Source organism: Tachypleus tridentatus, chromosome 6 (assembly GCF_004210375.1).
Source record: "Tachypleus tridentatus isolate NWPU-2018 chromosome 6, ASM421037v1, whole genome shotgun sequence".
In the NCBI taxonomy this organism is placed as follows: domain Eukaryota; kingdom Metazoa; phylum Arthropoda; class Merostomata; order Xiphosura; family Limulidae; genus Tachypleus; species Tachypleus tridentatus.
The window spans coordinates 94,764,828-94,784,700 of NC_134830.1; the positions used below are offsets into that span (position 1 = coordinate 94,764,828).

The following is a 19,873-nucleotide window of genomic DNA, read 5'->3' on the forward strand; positions in this document are numbered from 1 at the left end:
GGAAAGGGGATACATTTTTTACACTGGTCCATCTGATTACTATTTCTCCTTCTCTGACCAATCAGATCTCAATTGTTGTGTCCACTGAGGGCCTTGAAGTGTTAGGTTGCCTGAACTATTGCCTTCAAAGATGCTAGACAACATCTTTTTATTAACTGAGATTCTTCAGTTTCCTGGGATTTAATCTAAGTTACCTAGTCAAGGTGGGTACAATAATTGATCCATGTCAATTAATCTTTGAGGGTGAGAAGACTTCTGTAAATCACATCTCATCAGGTTTGTTTCATTTCTATGTCCTTAGTGGCCTACTAAAAGAAATTTCACAGGCTGGTATGTTGACCTCCTCCAGTACTTTTATCTTGCATCACTTGCATGATCTGGCAGTTTTGTTCTCCGAGGGCTTAGAAGCAAAAGAAGGAAATGCTAGCAGTCAAGTAATAGCTGTAGTGCTAGGTGAGGTAAGTATTATTGGAAAGACATTTTTTATTGATGAAATTGTTAACTTCTCTTAATGACCATCTTGTTATGGGGCATACACTGAAGCTGATGTCAGGTTTATAGCTACATCACCAAAGACTAACTTAACAATCATGGGTCCATCACTTATTTTTTGTACTTTAATTACTTTGTGTGTGAGTTACTTATTTAGTATTATGCCCATTCCATTTCTCCGTGTATGTTCATCTAGTACACTATATATCTTCCTCCCAGCTTTCTTGCACTCTTGCCTTTCTCTTCTCATTATTACAGTAATTATTTTATATCCTTTTCCAGTCAAAAAACCTAAATTTCAAGTTGCAAGTTTACTTATGCTTTTCTTTTTTATATTGTCTTTCCATTTGCTTCACTAGCCACAGTTTGGGATCTGCCGTACCCCTTGTCCATTCATAACAGCAACTGAGGAATGCTTCAGCCATACATTCATCTTCAATTATCCCGAGTTTTATATTTTGCATTAGCCAAAAAATTTTACACCTGGATGGTTGGCCCTGACAGTAACCCTTTTCTCTCATCTGGGTTTGGGACCAGCATCACCCTAGCTGTAATAAACTCAACTTAGCCTGCATAGTAGAGTTTAGTTATTGATTCACACAGTTTCTTAATGCTTCTGTCAGTGGCAGATATCCTTTTACATATTTATAACTTCATTCCAGTAGTCTTATTCTGATGTTCGAGGAGTTCTTGTAAATACATTGTTGGCCTTCATTGACCAAAATATTCAGTCTTTTAATTCTAAGTCTTCTTTGGGTATCTTTGGTGAATACCATTATCTTATGGATGCTAGTTTTTTGGGTCATCACTAGTTGTTGTTTTTTTTCACTTTTATTTGAGGAGCAGAACTTATCAGCCAGCCGTGGTCTTGATGATACTTCTGCCAAACTAATTTTATCTTTCCAAGGTATGTAACACTTTAAATCTAGAACTTCTGTTACACCTGGAGGGTCTAGTGCTTTGTTACATGTTTTCGTTCCTATGGCCTTTTAGCAAAGCCTTTTTCAATTTTTCATTGTTATAAAAATTTGAGACCTAGATATTTTTTTAAAGGAATTTGGTTTGGGTAGAAGTTTGCGTAAAGCTACACAATAGCTGGCTGCACTAGTTATTCCTAATTTAGCAGGAAAGACTATTCACTTGGTCTTCCACTTAGTCTTGTTGTCAGTATTCTCACCTATTCTCAGATATGCCTATTTTATGATTTCCTTTATTGACTCACCTATTAGTGAGCTGCTCTCTCTCTCTCTCTCTCTCTCACACACACACACACACACACACACTTTTTTTGTCTGGAGCAAGTGGCTGCTTTACATGTTTCTCTTTCTGTAGCAATTATTAATTTGGTCTTTGTTACCATGTGGCATTCTTGTTCTTTTGATTTATTATCTTGTAGAGTTTTTTTTTTTCAAATAATTTACCCTTCATTGTAGTATTTCTGATGACCTAGTATTTTTCTCAACTGATTTCTTGGGCAGAAGCTTTTTGTAGAGGGTGATTAGGACTCTGGCTTTGAACATTACTTCAGGTTGTTGATCTACTTTTTGGAATTATTAGCATAATATATATGCACTTGGGAATAATCTATATCCCCTTAACTCATTGAACTCTGTGAAATGTTACTGGGATTATGGTTGACAGTATCATTAATACTGAATGTACCCAACTGGTGAAACAGTAAATTTTAACCTTTGTAAGTAGAAATGTAAGAAAAGTATGTTAGCTATTTATTAATGAGTAATAACCATCCTTCTTCATTTTCCATTTCTTCCTTAACTACTTTCTTGCCTTCTGCTTCTACTTCTCATTCTCTTTACTCCTTTTGAGTTTAAGAATGTATAAGCATGTGGATTGGGTTTTCATGACCAAGTCATTGACTTTTTTCATTTCCAGACAGTTTCTTCAGCTTCGTAAGGGGCCATCTGTGATTCTGTGTTTATCCGTAAACCTTTGTGTTCTTAAGATTTTTTAGTTTGGATTTTCTATCCATTTTCAGTCTTCTTATTCACTTATGAACCATCCAGGCTATTTTTCTTTTCTTTCTAATTTTAGATCCTAAACTTTCAAAGCTTTCACAGAAAGACCTTATTGAAGCAATACATTATATTTCTCCAGGCTTTTTTTCTCATTCTATTGTAGTGCCATAGAAATCAGAAGATTGGTATATGATCTTTCTTATCTCCATCTTTATATGGGTATTTTAAGATGGAAAGTATTAGAATTATTGCAAACATTTCATTATCATTTTTGATGAAGAAGCTGAATATCAAAGATGTTTACCAGTCAGACAGTAACAATGCTTACTTAGGGATAGCTTGGATTGTTCATTAAAAAAGGTATTTCAAATATCTCCCCCAATAAGTCATCAGAGCTTTGCAGTACCTTACAGTGTTAGAACAAATGTAATGTCTGAGTCAATTTCTGGGAATGTCTATAAATATTATATTAAAAAGTTTGAATTTTATCATCTTTTTTTTTATTACATGATAACTAAAAAAAAAAACAGTGGTGTCAGCCAAATTCATGAAGTAATATAGTTCAAATGAAATATCTGCTTTTATAAGTATTATTAACTACCGTGTTTCTCCGAAAATAAGACAGGGCTTATATTAATTTTCACTCCAAAATATGACACTAGGGCTTATTTTCGGGGGATGTCTTATTTTGATATATTAAAAAAAATGAAGTTACAAAGTAAAACTATTAAACTAACTGATTAATACTTAAACAAACTAATTAACTAACTATTAAACTAATTAATAAATTAATTTTTTTTATTTCTTTACTCTTCCTGCCACTCTTAACTATGGCTTATTTTAAGGGTAGGGCTTATATTAACACTATCCCCAAAAATCACACTAGGTCTTATTTTATGGGTAGGTCTTATTATCAGAAAAACACGGTAGTATTAATTTTTTTAAACCATAATTCTGGTGTAAATGATGTTATTACCCCTTGAAGTTAGCTTTCTTACAGATAAGTGCTTTTTTTAAAACCTTAAGTACAGAATGTAACAGGAATTACCATCTAATAATAGATAAATAATAAATATTGTAGTTAGAACCTCACTGTATTTAGAACTTTGTTGTATTTATAACTTTCCTATGTCTATTGAAACACTGCATTACATACAACAGGTAAAGAAAAAAAGCTTTCCAAAGAAGGAAGTAAATGTAGCTATAGTTTATATAATCCTTTGAAAACAAAGCAAACAAGATAACAGGAATGGTATTTGTTTCATCCCTACATAATAATGCAGACAAGATATGGCATTACACACACACTCATATTATTATTCATTCACATTTGAGTTTAAGTTATTCTGCTTTTGCTTATGAGTATTTTACTATACTGTACTTGTGCTCTTATTCAGGGATCATGCAAGTGTCATTGAATGATGCATTGGTTTTGAAAGATTGATATTAGCCAAACCTACAGTTACTTCTATATTTTTAATGTTTTTCTCTACATGTATTAATATCTTGATTCACTCATATTCTTGACATATTATTGATATTTACCATCAGAGAGTGGTCTGTCAATTTAAGGTATTCTCTTTTGTCTTGTATTGACACTTAGTACAAAACTTCTTCATTATGTAGAAGTTTGATTATTCTGATTGAGCTGTCACTTCATATGTTAACTCAAATTCAGTTAACTTCTAAATTTACTTACTCTCTGAGAAGAATTGTTCATGAATCCAAGTCTCGCCCTCTGCCTATTCAGCATTTGGGATTTTAGACAAACACTTTTCAAGGAACTCTTCATCTACCTCCTTCTGCTTTGAAAACCCTAAAGTTTCAGTTGCATCTCTCCTCTGCCTATCAAAAATTCCTTCCCTGTTTTTTGGATGATGACATATATATAAGTTATACTAATATGAAATCCATGTAAAGAAATCTTGTCTCTCAATCAAATCCATCTTCAGTCCTATTCTCCCATAAAATTTACCTTTCTAATGTTACTCTCAATTACCTTCATGTTTGACTCAATTGAGAGTTTAACACTACAATATTTTCTTTCCTTCTAACTCATCCATATCTCCACATGTACATTTTAAAGACAGTAGGTCATTCAGTTGTACACCATTGCCTTATTATATGACACTTTGATAACTTGTTTGTCTCATAACATTTTATCACAGCTTATCTGTAATAGTAAATCCTCAACCATGAACTGGCACTGGCCCATGGACCAGTCATTGGAAACCATTTCTTTATAAGACACTTTACAGGCTAGCATGTGGAAATATTGACATACTTTTCTTTAATTTTACCTTCATCACAGTTTCAAGATTGTTTAACACCTGTGGTTACTCTCCAAGCAAATTGGAATCCTTAAAAGCAGAATTGTGTTCTGTTTTGTCCAACACCTACTGTTACTCACTTAAAGGGTGTCTGGGATTTTTAAATACTTTGGGGAAGAAAAAAAACCCAAGAAACCCTAAAATATTCTGTATTTATATTAATTTATTCAGTAAGAACTCTTGCGTCTTCATTAACCTCTGTGTTTATTCTAGTAATGTTTCTATCCTGTGCTTTAATAGATGATGTTGGTTTCTGGAATTAGACAGTAGATAATATTTGGTGGCTACTTCCCATCTCCTTGCTTGACATTTAGAAATATCTGATATGGGACAACCATTCTCAATAGTTTTCAGTTCTAACTTGAATAAGGATTATCTGTTTTTTATTCTCACTTTTTATGTTATTTTTAATGCTATTTCACTGTCCTCAAATTGTTGAGTCCTATCCTTGGGACATATTGAGTCTTTATTTGGTGCATCATAAACACCCACTAATTTAACAAGATCTGTAACTTAGTGGTATTTTTTTTAAACCTTTGAATGAAGAATATGTGACTGTACTAATCCAGTGAGAGTTTTCTATTACAGGAATAGGGCATAACAAATGAATGAAACCATGTTAGGGGTTTAGTTTAGAGAGAGGGAAGTCTGATGGATTTTTTCCCCAACAGGGTTGTTCAGGAACATTGTAGTTCCTCTTTGTCCCTGCTCATGGAAGATTATTTATCTGTGCATGGGGGTTTTTCTATATTTTAATTTAAGGCAATGAAGTGAGATGGGACAGTATGAGAATGTCAATTGAGAATGCCAAGCAAGACAACAGCAGCAAAAAGGAAGGAAGAAGATGAGGCTTGAGCCCATGGACCAAAAACAAGCAACCCACAGACCAACCTCGTGAATAGGGCATAGTATTTCTCCTATCTTTTTATGCCACCACCCATATCCCCACAGTTGGTTCTGCAAGTACAGTAAACCAGCATTACCCTAATTTTGTATAAATTGAAAGGTGTCAAAGGTGAACAAGTCTCCTGCTGAGAAGAAATCTGTATTTCTAGGTTTCTTTTTATTCTGCTGACTTGCTTCACCAATTCTGCTTAAGATTCAGTTCTTTAAATCTTTATGATTCTAGATTGTACTCTGACTCTGCTTGACTACATTTTTATTGTTGTATAGTTTATTATCTTTCTGCCCTATATCTTTACAATTTTTCTCTCTATCATTTTTGTTATAACTGGATCTCACCACCTGTCAAAATGTGGTATTGTGTCTTACATTATTCAGGAGTAAGGCTACCTGATTTGAATTTTACATTTTTGGAATTAAAATTAATTTCAAACATATACTTACCTCTGAAATATTTTCTCTCTTATTTCCCAAATGACTGGGACTATATGTGGTTTACATCCTGACTGACACTTTCAATAAAAAGTATATTATGTTAGGGAGAGAGAGCTTATGCAAGATCTCCTGATGCATGTGCAGTAAGTTACATGGAAGATGGGAGAGTGGAAAATTATGAATAAGCAATATATTCTCTGCAATGCATAAAAGACAGTAAAAATTTTGAATCATGTTTATTGTACAGTATAAAGAATATTATACAAGAAAAAGCTTATAGTATTTCAGAAGTAAGTACCTGTCTGAAATTTATTTAAATTCTAAAAATGTAAAATTTAAGAAAAGTAATTTATTGTGTACCAAAGAAATGGATCAAAGGTTTATTTGTCAAGTAATTTTAAACTTGAACCTATTTTTATAAAGAAGTATTTTTTTAGTACAATTTTAAAATTTATATTTAATGCTGTGTTTTTTGTTATGCAAGCAATGTGTTTAAACGTGTTTTCTTAGATATGTAATAAGAAATATCCAAAGACATCTTATACAAAGAATGTGTAATGAAGTTTTACATCATAATATAATGGAACTTTTGCTTATATGGTACTGGAAAAATTTCTTTATTATGTGATGTACAACCCCATCTTTAAGAAATTATTGTCCTATATGCAAGTAGATTCACAATATGGGTCATGAGGTTCCCGTTTTACCTCTGTTTTCCATCATGGAGAACTTTATTTTTCTCCATTCCCAGGGTGCAGATATGACATCATATATACATCGCAAACAGATCTAATGCACTGGTGCCATCTATATAAATATAATAGTACTGTCTGTTGTACATCCATGTAAATACTTTGCAGGGTGTATATAGATTTTCACTAAAATTAGTATGGAGGCTTATTATGTCCATGGGAAAATATGCACAAAGTTTTAATTTTGCAATTTGCAGTTGTTTTTTTGTTAGTCACTACTTTGACCCTGTTGATGAATGTTCTTTAAGTTTGTGTTTTTTGTGGACATTTTGGGTTATTTTTTAAATTATATATAAAGGAATCAACTTTTCACGTCCTAAGATTACCTTTCATTAATCATGAATTTATGCAATTTCCATCCAGTGTATGGGTACTCCAGCTAGTGTATCTGTAAAGTATCTATCACCTTATTATAAACGTGTTGCAAATTAAAAATAGTTTATTCTCTAGCTTTGCCATTGTTGGTCTTACATTGACAAAAGTTAATAATGGAAGAAAACACATTTCTGTTCTGTTTTTGACTGATGTGTATTTAATTTTTTTTAATATTCATGTTAAAATTATAAGTACATTATTTTTTCCTGAGTTGGTTGAGATCCCTTGAAAGATATACAATATAATCTTACTTGAAACTTAATATTTAAATTGTAAGAAGTTTTTAAAATTTTTATGATTTCATATTTTTAATGCAACATTTTCTAAATCTGTATGTGTGTGTGTGTGTGTGTGTATATATATATTGTGCCTGTATACTTGTGTGTTTAATATGTGATAAAAATATTAAACTTTTTTGAAGTTATTACATTTGTATAAAAATTGATGTATATTATATAAGCCACAAATAAAGATCAGAATGTAACTTTTCCATTGTGCTAAACTCAAAAATAAAATTTTAATTTTACCAATACCAAAAATGTAAAGTACTTGTAATGACTATCTGTTGAGTTTTTATCATTGTGTTTAAGTTTTATGATTTTGTAGGATAGAATTTTGAATAAAGCTAACAAAATGCTTGTAGAAAAATTTTGGAAACTTAGATGTCTGTTCAGATTGTATAAAAGCCTCATTTAGACATTGTATCTGTGCTAAAACTATATATGCTGTAAAAGTGAGCATTAGGACTTCCATTCTACAGAAAGTACTTTCAAGCCGATTACTATTATCTTGATGACCCTCCAGGAAACAGGGCTTCTCCTCAACTCTCTGAATCATTTGGTAAGTCAATTCTAGTTGACAATATTTTCCTTTATGGTTCTTCCCTCTCCTTTGGCAAACCACAACAACATTTGAGAAGAATGATTTTAAAATGAATCTTTCAGCCCATGGAAACAAAGCTTTTCCCCTACATTTTATAACTTACTTATAAAATGAGTCATTAATATTATTCCATGGATATATTATTTTCCCATGAAAAAATCATTGGAGTATTACTGAGTGAATAAATTTTTTTTGTGACACTGTATTGTTATATCATTTTCACACTTTTTATTTGTAGTAACTGTAGTGTTCATCTAAAATATTGTGCAAGATTACAACTGAGAAGCATAAAAATAAATTAATTACTGATTTTTTTTTTAAATCTAAGTAACAACCAGAACTACCCAAAATGTGTCTTAAGTTTATCTAGCCAAGTCCAAATTTTCTTTTAACGTTACACTTGTTTGATGTCTAGTTGTTTGTTAAAGTTAGTTTATTGTTGTATGCATAAATATGTGGGTTTTGTGTAGTTAATTTTATTAACTTTGTTAGTTGAAGATATTTTTGGTTGTTTCCAATACACGACATAAGATGTTTCACTCCAAAATGTGAAGAAGACAGACTGGTATGCTCATATAGATGAGTATTTATGGGCAGGATTTCTCAATAAAACATACTGACCTTTCATAAATTTATGTATATTTGATAAAATTTCAGTGAATGTTTTAGATCTTGTTATTGTGTTTATAAAAAAAAAAAGATTGTTTTCCTAATGAAACTGTAATGTGGCCAACAAAAAACAGATGGTCATTTCTATTTTGCTTGGTTCAGGAACACACCGTTCATGAAGACTGAACTGGTTTAATGGACTTGGCTCAGACTAATTTATTAATAAACTGCAGTGTGTTTAATAACATTCTGGTATACTTCAACATTTAAGCAACAAAACACTGCAATCATTCACATTCACTGCCTGGTACATTTTGTAAACCAGTATCTTCAAGAATTAAATAAAGGCATACTTTATACTTAGTAATGGAGGTGGCTCAGCATATCAAAATATCTTCAGAATGAAGTTACCCAATTGGTAGTTTCAAGAAAGAATCAAAACTTGTAAACTCTTTGTTTTACACCTTAGTTGTAACAAATCCTTTTTCAAACAGTTTAAAGTATATTGTCAGTGATGACAAGAAACCCACCTGAAGTAAAAATTTATCTCAAGACTGCTGGTATGAGTATTAAAACTTTTATTAAAATAAAGTAGAGAACAGCATTTCAACCATCATAGGTCATCTTCAGGTTAACAAAGATTGAAACATTGTTCTTTACTTTATTTATATAAAAGTTTTAATACCCATACCAGATGTTTTGAGATAAAGTACATTGTATGCTGCAGTGACTGAAATTATTAGCACAGCATTATAAATTTAAACTTCATAAAAGTTATTTTTGCTTTAATAATGCATTTTCTATATTTCAACTATGCAGATTTTGAAAATAAAATTCATTTGTTTATATCACATAACAATTTTTTTACAAATTTGGAAAAATATGTAGATAAAATTATTATTTCACTTACTACATTGAACAAAAATGACAAACAAACTGACAAAAAGGGAAGAATACTGATGTCAGTGAACTTTCATGTTCAGTGTTTTTTATCCTGGTTGAAAATAATTCCTATCATTATTTCTACTGGCATTAGATGAAATTCTATGAAGAGTTTCTAGTGGATTATGTACAGGTACATTGGATCCATGAGAAACAGGTCTTACAGCAGATTGAAGGTTTGCATAAGAAATTTCCTTTTTATTTCGAGTGTTGTAGCCTTGCACGTTACATGAGCAAAACAGCAGTCCTCTCCATGGTTTATAGGCTAATGCCAGACTATTGCAATTCCAAAAGACAAATACTTTTTCTTACCTTTAGCCCATTGTCTCAAATCTTTGACACACATATCTTATACCTTCTTGAAGATTCCCACACACCAGAGACCCCAATCCTTGAGAAGAATATCTGAAAGAAAAAGAAAAAAAATTCACAACTTTCAAAGCTCAGAACTCTTTTTACAGACAGCAGAACTATTAACTTTTGGATCACTCCAAAAATGATTAATAAAGCAGGGACATGTGAAAATTTCATTAAAGTTCTATATTAATGTGATCTTCAATAATTGACAAGTCAGCTATAAATTAACCTCTTGAACAGAAACTATAAATATTATTTGAGATGTTTGATAAGTCAGATGCAGCTAGGTATGATGTCCAACAGGACAATTTGGTGTATTAAAAATATCTTCACAATTTTATGAACTGAAAATTTGTCAAGTTGGAAAGGTCTTCATTTTTAACAAAAATTTCTGGTATTTAGTAAATAGTTTTATTGAGTCACAGATTAAAGTAATGTGTCAATATGCATATTTTATTCCACAGAATGTAGTAAATCAGATAAGATATTGACCTGAGAAAAGTCAAATGTAATGCAGGAATAGCTCAACATGTGTTTTTGAGTTATATTAGAAGAAACACTAGAAATTCTAAATGAATGAAAAAACTAAATGACATCCCATTAAAAAAGTATTAATATATTAATGTGTGTTTAAGAAATTAGTTAATTAGAAATTTTATTCTTTGAGATATATCAATTAAAGAAATTTGACTTTTAACACGTACTCAAAACCTTAAAGAACATTTTCAAAATCAGGTTGTTTTGAATTAAAAGATAATCATGACAGAACTTGTAAAAGGACATCAGAAATAATATTATACAACTATAAAAAGTAATAGTAAATGAATATGTTAGATAATAAAATACTACACTTCCTTGTTTTGTTTTTGGCCATAGTTTGAGAAGAGTATATCTAGTACACAGTAGGTACAGAAAATAAAAAAACTTCATAAATTGAAAATTAGGGACTACAGTATATGAATTCTTCAATGAATTTTGTATGAAATACTAGTAGTAAATAAACTTAATCACTAAAATGTTTCCTATTGAAATGCATACTAATCAATATCTGTAAAGTGCTTTTTAATTTTTATTTCTACATTACATCTGTGGTCAGAAAAGAATATAACACAAATCAAATAATGACCAAATCTAAAAGAGTTTTGATTAAGTATTATTTATTTTAACATTTTAAATGTTGATAACTATTTACCTATTAAACTGATAATTGTTGTATAAATTGCTTTTATATAGTTCTTTTATTAGTTGTATTTTAGTGTGAGATAGGAGATAAGAGAGAAGTATCTGTGAAGTGGACAAGATTCTTAACAGTAGGGGTCTGTGACTTGTTGGTAACCAATTTCACCAATAAATGGACAGCACAAATTCCAGTTGTTTTAAAACAGTATATATTCAAAACAAGTCAAACATATGTGCAAAAATGTGTTACACTATTGATTGTCACAGTTGTATCCAGTGTTTAAATAATTCTTTTTTTTAATGACAAAAAACCCACTTGAAATAAAAATGTATCTCTGAATGGCTGGTATGGGTTTTAACCTAGGAAGGTCAAAACATTGTTCTCTGCTTATCAATAAAAGTGTTAATACTACCCATACCAGCCATTCTGAGATACTTTGTTTTTGTCAAGGTACATGTAGGTTGGTTGAATTACTTTAGAACACCCTTTGACAAGATAAATTATTCTCCTCATTCTGTTCTTACAATACAGGGCTATAACACTCACATTCAAATTACCATTGTAATTGTTGGTTACCACAGTTACTTTATAACACCCCTTTGATAAGACAAAGTATTATCCTTTATCTTTTATTACAATACAAGCTGTGAAACTCACTTTAGAAATCACATGTAATGTCTAAACTTACATGCAGTTTAACTTCACTCTTAACTTTCTTAGTTTCTGTATCTGTACTTATTTATAACATGCATCAGAAAAATATAGAAATATCTAGCCTTCTAGTAGTAACAATAATATTCCACCTAATGAGAAAAACTTAGAAGCTTTGAGCAAGTTGATGTCAATGATATTATAAAAAGCCTAGTATAACAGTTAAACTGTATACATAATGTACAACTTGTACCATGTTAGATAATGAAACTTTTCATAACTATTGCTCTTCAAATAATGAACTTTTAACACACTTGTTATGAGAATAAATAACCACTAAATAGTAAGTCTCTAAATAAACTAAATAATAACTATTAAACTGAACAGTCTTGTATATCCAACACTATAAAATGATATTTATGCAAAATAAATGCACATATTTGTGGTGTAGGAAAATATTATAATTTATAATACAACAGATAAAATGTTACATTATGTTTTTGTAATTTTGGAGAAGTTCTCAGTGACTAAGTAGAATGAGGTAGCAGGGGCTCATTTTCAGGCTTACTAACATTATTTTATCTAAATTTATGCCTGTAGCACTAGTATTTAAATATATAAAGATTTATGTGAATGTTTCAGTTTTTGGAATGTTTTCATTATTGCTAAGAAAAGGTCTTCCCAAAAATAGTTTTCTTATCATAGCTTAGATGTTATTTTAGTCAAAGTTTGTAACAGTGTTTCAGAAGTGTGACCAATATTTAATGTAACTTTCAGGTGTAACAAATTTGCAAACAAATATTTATATACGAAATTAAGAGAACATTTGCAAACTTTATAATACTACCTTGCTATTAGCCATGTCATTAAAATGATTTTGCTTGAGGTTAAATGAGACCATTTCAGAGTCACCAGTAATAATGTTAGTTTTCATGTTCATAACAGTGTGTTTAACTTGGTGATATCCATATTGATGTAGATAAGAGCAACTAAACATTACTTATAAGAAAATTGTGGTAGTGTTCTAGTCTTTAGTCACACCAGCTCACTTCTGTCATGAAGATCATGTGTATAAAGAATCAACAATAAAAGATATTTATGTACATTGCAAATCTTTCAGGAAAATTAAGTTGATACTTCACAATTTTATTTTTACTTGTTAGTTTTATTAATATCTTCATTGGATTGGATTTGTGTATAAATTTGTCTTCTTTGACAAGCCAGTTCAAGGCTGTGTTTTAGTTTCGCATAATTTGTTAAGGCATGACTGCTTCATTGATCTATGTAACAAACATCATAAGTGCATCTTAAAGAATGATTAAACTTTTAAAATGATTTCTTATACATAATGGAATAAAAACTTGCCAAGTCAAAAACATTTTTAAGGAAAAACATTCTCATAAACAGCTCTTATTATTCAAATATTTACTGAGCATTCCTTTAAACTCTCTTAAATTTACTGCCTTAACTACCTCTGAAGGCAAGCCATTCAACAAAAAACTTGTACACAACCGTTATCATTGAAGTATATAACAAGCTTTTTTCCAAAAATTTACCATAACATTTGAATGCAGATATTTCCAGTGTCTAATCACCCTGTTAGAAAAATAAAGATGTCTTAGCTAAAGATAACTCATCCTGCTAAAATTTATGTTTGTGTTCCCTAGTTCGACAATTTTCACTAGTAATTATAAAGAAAGATAATGCATCAACACTATCAGTTTTATTAACAATCTAAAATATTTAATCAGATCACTTTTACCTGTTTTTTTAGTGCAACCTAATGGGTTGAAAGTAGTAGAGAGTGCTACAGGAGAGTAATTATGTTTGAAAGCTAATCTTCTGAAGCTTTTAAAACATATCTAATTTAAATTTGTTTAAGTATCTCCTTAATGTCATTATTTTTCATAGTTAATATTATTAGTAGAGTTAAAACTAAAAAAAAAAACAGCTTGATTGTGTAATTATTACTAATTAGCATTAGATTAGGCATAGTTAGTGTACTGTGACTCTATTGTAACTACAATTCAGCTAATCAGTAAAACAGGCTAAATAGATAACATTATTGTACAAGTATTGTGTAAAGATGTTATTTATCATTTCTCTGTTTTAAAGATGAACTTAATTATTTTAGTTTGAAGATAAAATTGTTATATGATGGTATAATATGTTTAGTTAAGCTTAACGGTGTTGTCTATAGGTTGTTCTTATTTAGTTGTGATTATTTATTCCCAGATTACAATAGTTAAGAGCAGTGTTGGTGTGAACTGCTTCAAGCAGTTTGTAGGGTGTTATTGGTGTGAGAAATGGGTATTACATGGAAATTTGGAACCATATTAATCCTATACCTGTAATCATGGAAATAACAATACTCTAACTTTTAATATAGCAGTTGTATCTTCACAAAATTTGGCAAGCTTATTGTAAACACTTCAGATATTTTGTTCATAGAAAATCATATTTTTTCATTAAAGATTTACCTGTAAGTTTATGTAGTCAAAGTCTGACTTAGGCTCTGTCTAGTCTGAATGCAAAGTGATATTTATGTTAAGATTAAAGACACATTTTATTACATTCTATAATATTCAAGTTCTCTAGAACCTCAGAAGTGAATATCAAAAGTTTTTCTGTGAGACTATGTATTTTATCTGTTATTTTCTCTATCCTAACACTGTACAACTTCTTTGATCTGTTATGATGAGAAACCCACTTGAAGTAAAAATTTTTCTCAAGACAGCTGGTATGGGTATTAAAAGTTTTATCAAAATAAAGTAGAGAACAACGTTTAGATTTTCTTAGGTCATCTTCAGATTAACCTGAACTCTTTGTTAACCTGATAATGACCTTAGAAGGTTGAAATGTTGTTCTCTGTTTTAATAAAAGTTTTAATACCTGTACCAGCCCTCTTGAGATACAACTTTGATCCATTTGTTTAGTCTTGTACTCCCTACAAACAATATAAATTACTAAATTGCCTTTTTTTTCCCTTCATGTTACAATGTGTAGACATTGTAATAGACCATAACAAACTACTTATTTTGCAACCTAAGCTAATAGAATTTTTGATTTGGTTTTTTTGTTGTTGTTGCTTACAAAACTGACAAGCAATTACAGAACACACCATATGGTGCTCTTTAATTTGTTTTGAGCAACAGCCTGTGGAATGCACCCAGTTGATTACTAAATTTTGATTGGTTGATAATTTATTCTCACAGCTAAAGTGTTAAATTTTGAATATAACTATGAGGTGGATGTGTCATGCACTTTTACTCACCAGTGCTGAGAGGGTTAAAGAAGTACAATTCGTTTGTAGAATTTATAGGTTGGGAGAGATTTTGAGGCTATCTTAGACTGTAGGAGATATATACAAATTAAGTGTAACTTGTAGAAATTGGCAGCAGGAATTAAAGTGAAATCTCAACTTTTACATGTAAGGGACAATGTAGCTAATAATGACTTTAAGGAAGTTTGATATAGTACTGTTAAGGCTAGAAGAATTAGATTTAATTCTAATAAGCTGGTTCAATTAAATAACAGGTTTCAGCTTTTACATGTGCAGAAGAGGAAAAGTAAAACAAAAGGGACAGATAATGATGAAAATTAAAAACTAAGGAGGTTATAATTTTAAGTGATTCTTTGGTGCAGCACATGGATAGAATTGTGAGGTAAAAAGGGAGAAAATAATTAAATTATGTTATCTAAGGGGTATGGGTGGAAAACATAACTGAAGAGCAGTGTTGTATTTGTTGTTCACGTAGGGACTAATTATATAGGGAAGGAAAGAAGTAATATTGATTATAATTTGGAATTTATATTTACAAAATGTGTCAGTCTTTTAGAAAACAGTACATATCTGTTCTATGTAGACATTCAAATGTATTATGAAAGTATTTGTATTCAACGTATGTTTCTGAATTCATAATGTTAGTCTGAATCAGACTTTGAAAAGTTGTAGTGCAAGGTGATATTTGTAGGAAGAATGAAAATAATTTTGTGCAGTATGCAGTTTGAATATTACTTTTACATAACTTTTAGAACTTCCAGTATATGCATATCTACAGTTGTTTCAATATCCTTGTATATTTAATGTAGTATTTATTCTTTTCTATGTAAACTATTGCTAAATCAGCAATGTAGATAACTCTGACATCAATTATATAATGTGCACCTTAACTCTCATCAATACACATAGGGTTAAAGGGAAAGGCCATAATAACATAATTTTGCCTTAAAAGTGGGGATGAGATAATAAACAGATAATGAGAACTGAATGTTAATATGCTTAGCTTAATATATAAGGATAAGGAGATTATTTATTGAGCATTTGGGATCAGTTTGTTAGGAATGGTAAGTTTTTTGTAGCAGATGATTTATGTTTAAATAGGACAGGTTTTAGCTTGTTTACAACGGCTATTAAATCAGTTGTGAGGACAGCTTTAAACTATGACCAGATAGTGATGAGGGCTATGACAAATTAAATGCAGAAAAGTAAAAGAGAAGATGTAGAGAAAATGTTTGGGTAGAAACAAAGTACAGAAGTAGTTTTAAAGGGTAGGCTATATTGTTGCTATACTAATGCTAAACATTTAAGAAATAAATGAATTTAGCTATTTTATTCAAATTGGTTGTATTTTCACAAAATTTTGTTTGTGCATTTTATGTTTAGAGTCAAAAAATGGTGTCATTATTTGCAGTAAAAAAATGAGGTTTTATTAAAATAATTATGATGTACTTCTACAGAAGATCCTGAGTATGCTTCAATCCCAGTCCATCAGTTTGCAGACCATGTAGCCAAATTACATGCTGACGGTGATCATGGGTTTTCTGGAGAGTATCAGGTAACTCTCATCTGTAGTTTTTATTTTGGAGAGTTCCATGTAAATGTCAACTGTAGTGTCATCAATTTCATTCAGGATTGTTTCAGATTATTATTATTTGTAATATTTTCAGTTCAGTACAATGTTTAATGTTAAAAGTATCAAACTCACATTCAGCAGCACCTTCAGTTTTATTATACATTTAATTTGTAGGGTTCCAGGTACTTGTCATCAGTAGTGTCTTCAATTTTACACAGTGCTTTACTTACAGATGCTAATTCTGTATCATCATTAGTAAGAGTTAAGAGTCAGAATAGTTGGATAAGGAAGGCCAAAAAGAGGTATATGAGATGTAATTCTTTTTTTATGTTGTAAGAAATATATTGAAGTAATGAGTTTTTCAAATTATATTTTTTTTGGTGCAACTATGATTTCAGATGTACAAAAATTTGAATATCAAGTAATGTACTTTATAAAATAAAATTGGTATTGTCACTAATCTCTTATTTTTATGTAAAGAACGTATGCAAATAGATATTTAATGTTGGGAGTGTTAACTGATTGAATAGGCATTTTCTGAAGTTTTTAGTAGTGTTGATTCTTCTTAGCATATATGTTTATGACATCTTCAGTTAAAACTGCGATTTATGGATGAATAAACAACAACAGTGGAATTACTGAGACGTGGCTAACTCATGCTTGACCTTAGGTAGGTTTCATAGTGTTGAAAATAATTTCTCTGCTGAATACATTGCCACAGGAAGGACATGAACAGCTTCAAATGAACTCCAATGCTAGAATAAAAGAAGTTAATGTTTCAACTGTATGTTGCTGTCACTTGAAATGTCCTGTGGGTTACCAGATAACTGTTACTAAAACTTTTCAGTAGGGTACCAGCTTGTTTACACTGGAAATGTTCATTAGGTTCTGAGGTAATTCTTATTATGAAAGTTTGGTAGATTATCAGGTAGCTATTACTAGGAATGTTAAGTAGGTTACCAGAGGATGTCACTAGAAATATTCAGTAGGATACTAGCTCTGTGTAATTGAAAATGTTCAGTAAGTTCAGAGATAATTCTTACTTGGACTGCTTAGTAGATTATTAGGTAACTGTTAATAGTAATGTTCAATAGATTCTGAGATAATTGTCACTAAGAATGCTTAGTAGGTTATCAGGTAACTGTTGCAAGAAATATTCTCACTCAAGAAATTTTCATTGAGGTTTGAGGTAACTATCACTAGGAATGTTAATTAATTTATCAGATAATTGTTACTAATATTGTTGTTGGTTTAATTTAAGCTACAAACTTAAAACAGTCTTTTACCATTATTTCAGGCCATCCAACAAGCTACTGACCTTGATTTGTCCTTTCAACATTCCCAGATGGTTGAAAACAAGAACAAAAACAGATATGTTAACATTGTTGCTTATGACCACAGTCGTGTTATACTAAAACCTTTGCCTGGACAGAAGAGGTTTTCTGATTATATTAACGCCAATTACATAGATGTGAGTTTTAATTTGATATCTCCTATTACATTGAAAAATGTAGACAAAACTTTGAGCTTATATTAAATTTTTATTTGGGTGAAACACTGTGGCACAAAATCTGCTTTAATAAGACATAGGAAAAGTAACATGGAGCTGGTTTTTAGTTTTATATTATTATTTTACAAAAGATAGGTTTACTGTAACTGAAAAGTAAAACTATAGATTATATTCATCTAAAAAACGTAATGTAAATTGATCAGTGATTTGTATCTTCAAACACTTTGGAAAAGTTTGTTGAAAATAACCTCAATGTCTGAAAATTGTGCTAAACACTGCATCTTAATAGTTCTTGTTTCAGTTATACATAGGTCTGAGAGAACTAATTATTAATATTCAAAATAACTTTTCTCTAAAAAGTTATGAAACTGAATATTTTGTTTTTTACTTAATCTTCTTACTAATGTTGCCTTTGTTCTTGTTTCAGACACTGTCTTCTAATGCAAACTGTATAATGTTACATATCATACAATCATTTAGCCTTATCCTGTGTAACACTTTAGTATTAATGTTGTCCATAATATTTATTTGTCATTAGCTCAAGGAGGAAGTTTCATTATAAAATATTTTCCTTAAGATAGTACTTGACATATAAGAAAAAAAAATACTTAAGGTATAACTTTTATTTTGAACTCAAGCTATTTATTTTCTCAAACTATTATATATTACAAAAATCTCTAATTGGCTGTAAAGGCAAATTATGTAAATTGTGGTAATTATACTTTTATTTATATGAACTGTGTGTTGAATATCAAGTATTTATTAAGGTTTGCTTATTTTCAACACATTTCTCTCATTGTCAAAATGTCATGTTACTGTAAACGACTATAAGTTATTGAAAGTGCATTTGAAGACTCATCTCTAAATATTCAGTATGTAAGTAATAAGAAATAGATGTACAGGTAATAGGAACATAGTCGAAACACCATTTATATTTAGGGTTATGGAAAAGCACGAGCCTACATTGGCACTCAAGGACCATTACCTTCAACATTTGATGACTACTGGCGTATGATTTGGGAGCAACGAGTTTACATCATTGTGATGATTACCAACCTTGTGGAACGAGGACGTGTAAGTTATGTGTTACTTTAGAACTGTATGAAATTTGATATTATGAGATCCTTCAAAAGTTATATCTTTATTCTTAATTTATTATTATGTAAAAGAAAAGAAAATCAGTATGTTTTGGTTGTTTTATTACCTAAAATTTGATAGAAAATTTTCATATCTTCTGGTTGTTGCATTATGTATTTCAATCTGATGGTTTTATTTTTTATGGTACTAAAGATATTATATTTTTAGTACCTAAACTTGCACAAATTTTAAATTTCTTATAGATTGGTTCTAGAGCTTCAGTGCAAGTTGTTTCTACTGATAGAGTATTTTCTTTATTTACTTGTTTAAAATAAAAATAAGTTTTAAGTACTTAATGTAAGGCTGTGTTGATTAAATAGAAGGTATTGTAATGGTTAGCATAGTTACTTCTTCTAAACTGTCTACATTATTTTTAAGTTTTTCGTAGTCAACATAATTTTTTAGTTATTATTTGAAGTTATTAGCTTTTTTTATATGAAGCATAGTAATACCTGATAGTATTCTTCATATTACTTCTACATTAAC

General features: G+C 30.3%; 1 protein-coding gene across 5 annotated transcripts in view; it reads left to right on the plus strand.

The window, feature by feature from the left end:
* LOC143253080 (putative receptor-type tyrosine-protein phosphatase mosPTP-1) overlaps positions 1-19,873 on the plus strand; it is a 235,250-nt gene that overhangs the window by 174,145 nt on the left and 41,232 nt on the right. For all 5 annotated transcript variants that reach the window (XM_076506296.1, XM_076506298.1, XM_076506293.1 and 2 more), the window contains exons 12-15: positions 8,024-8,103; positions 16,625-16,722; positions 18,038-18,211; positions 19,190-19,324. In XM_076506296.1, coding sequence (XP_076362411.1) covers positions 8,024-8,103; positions 16,625-16,722; positions 18,038-18,211; positions 19,190-19,324 — 487 coding nt within the window. The remainder of the gene's footprint in view (positions 1-8,023; positions 8,104-16,624; positions 16,723-18,037; positions 18,212-19,189; positions 19,325-19,873) is intronic.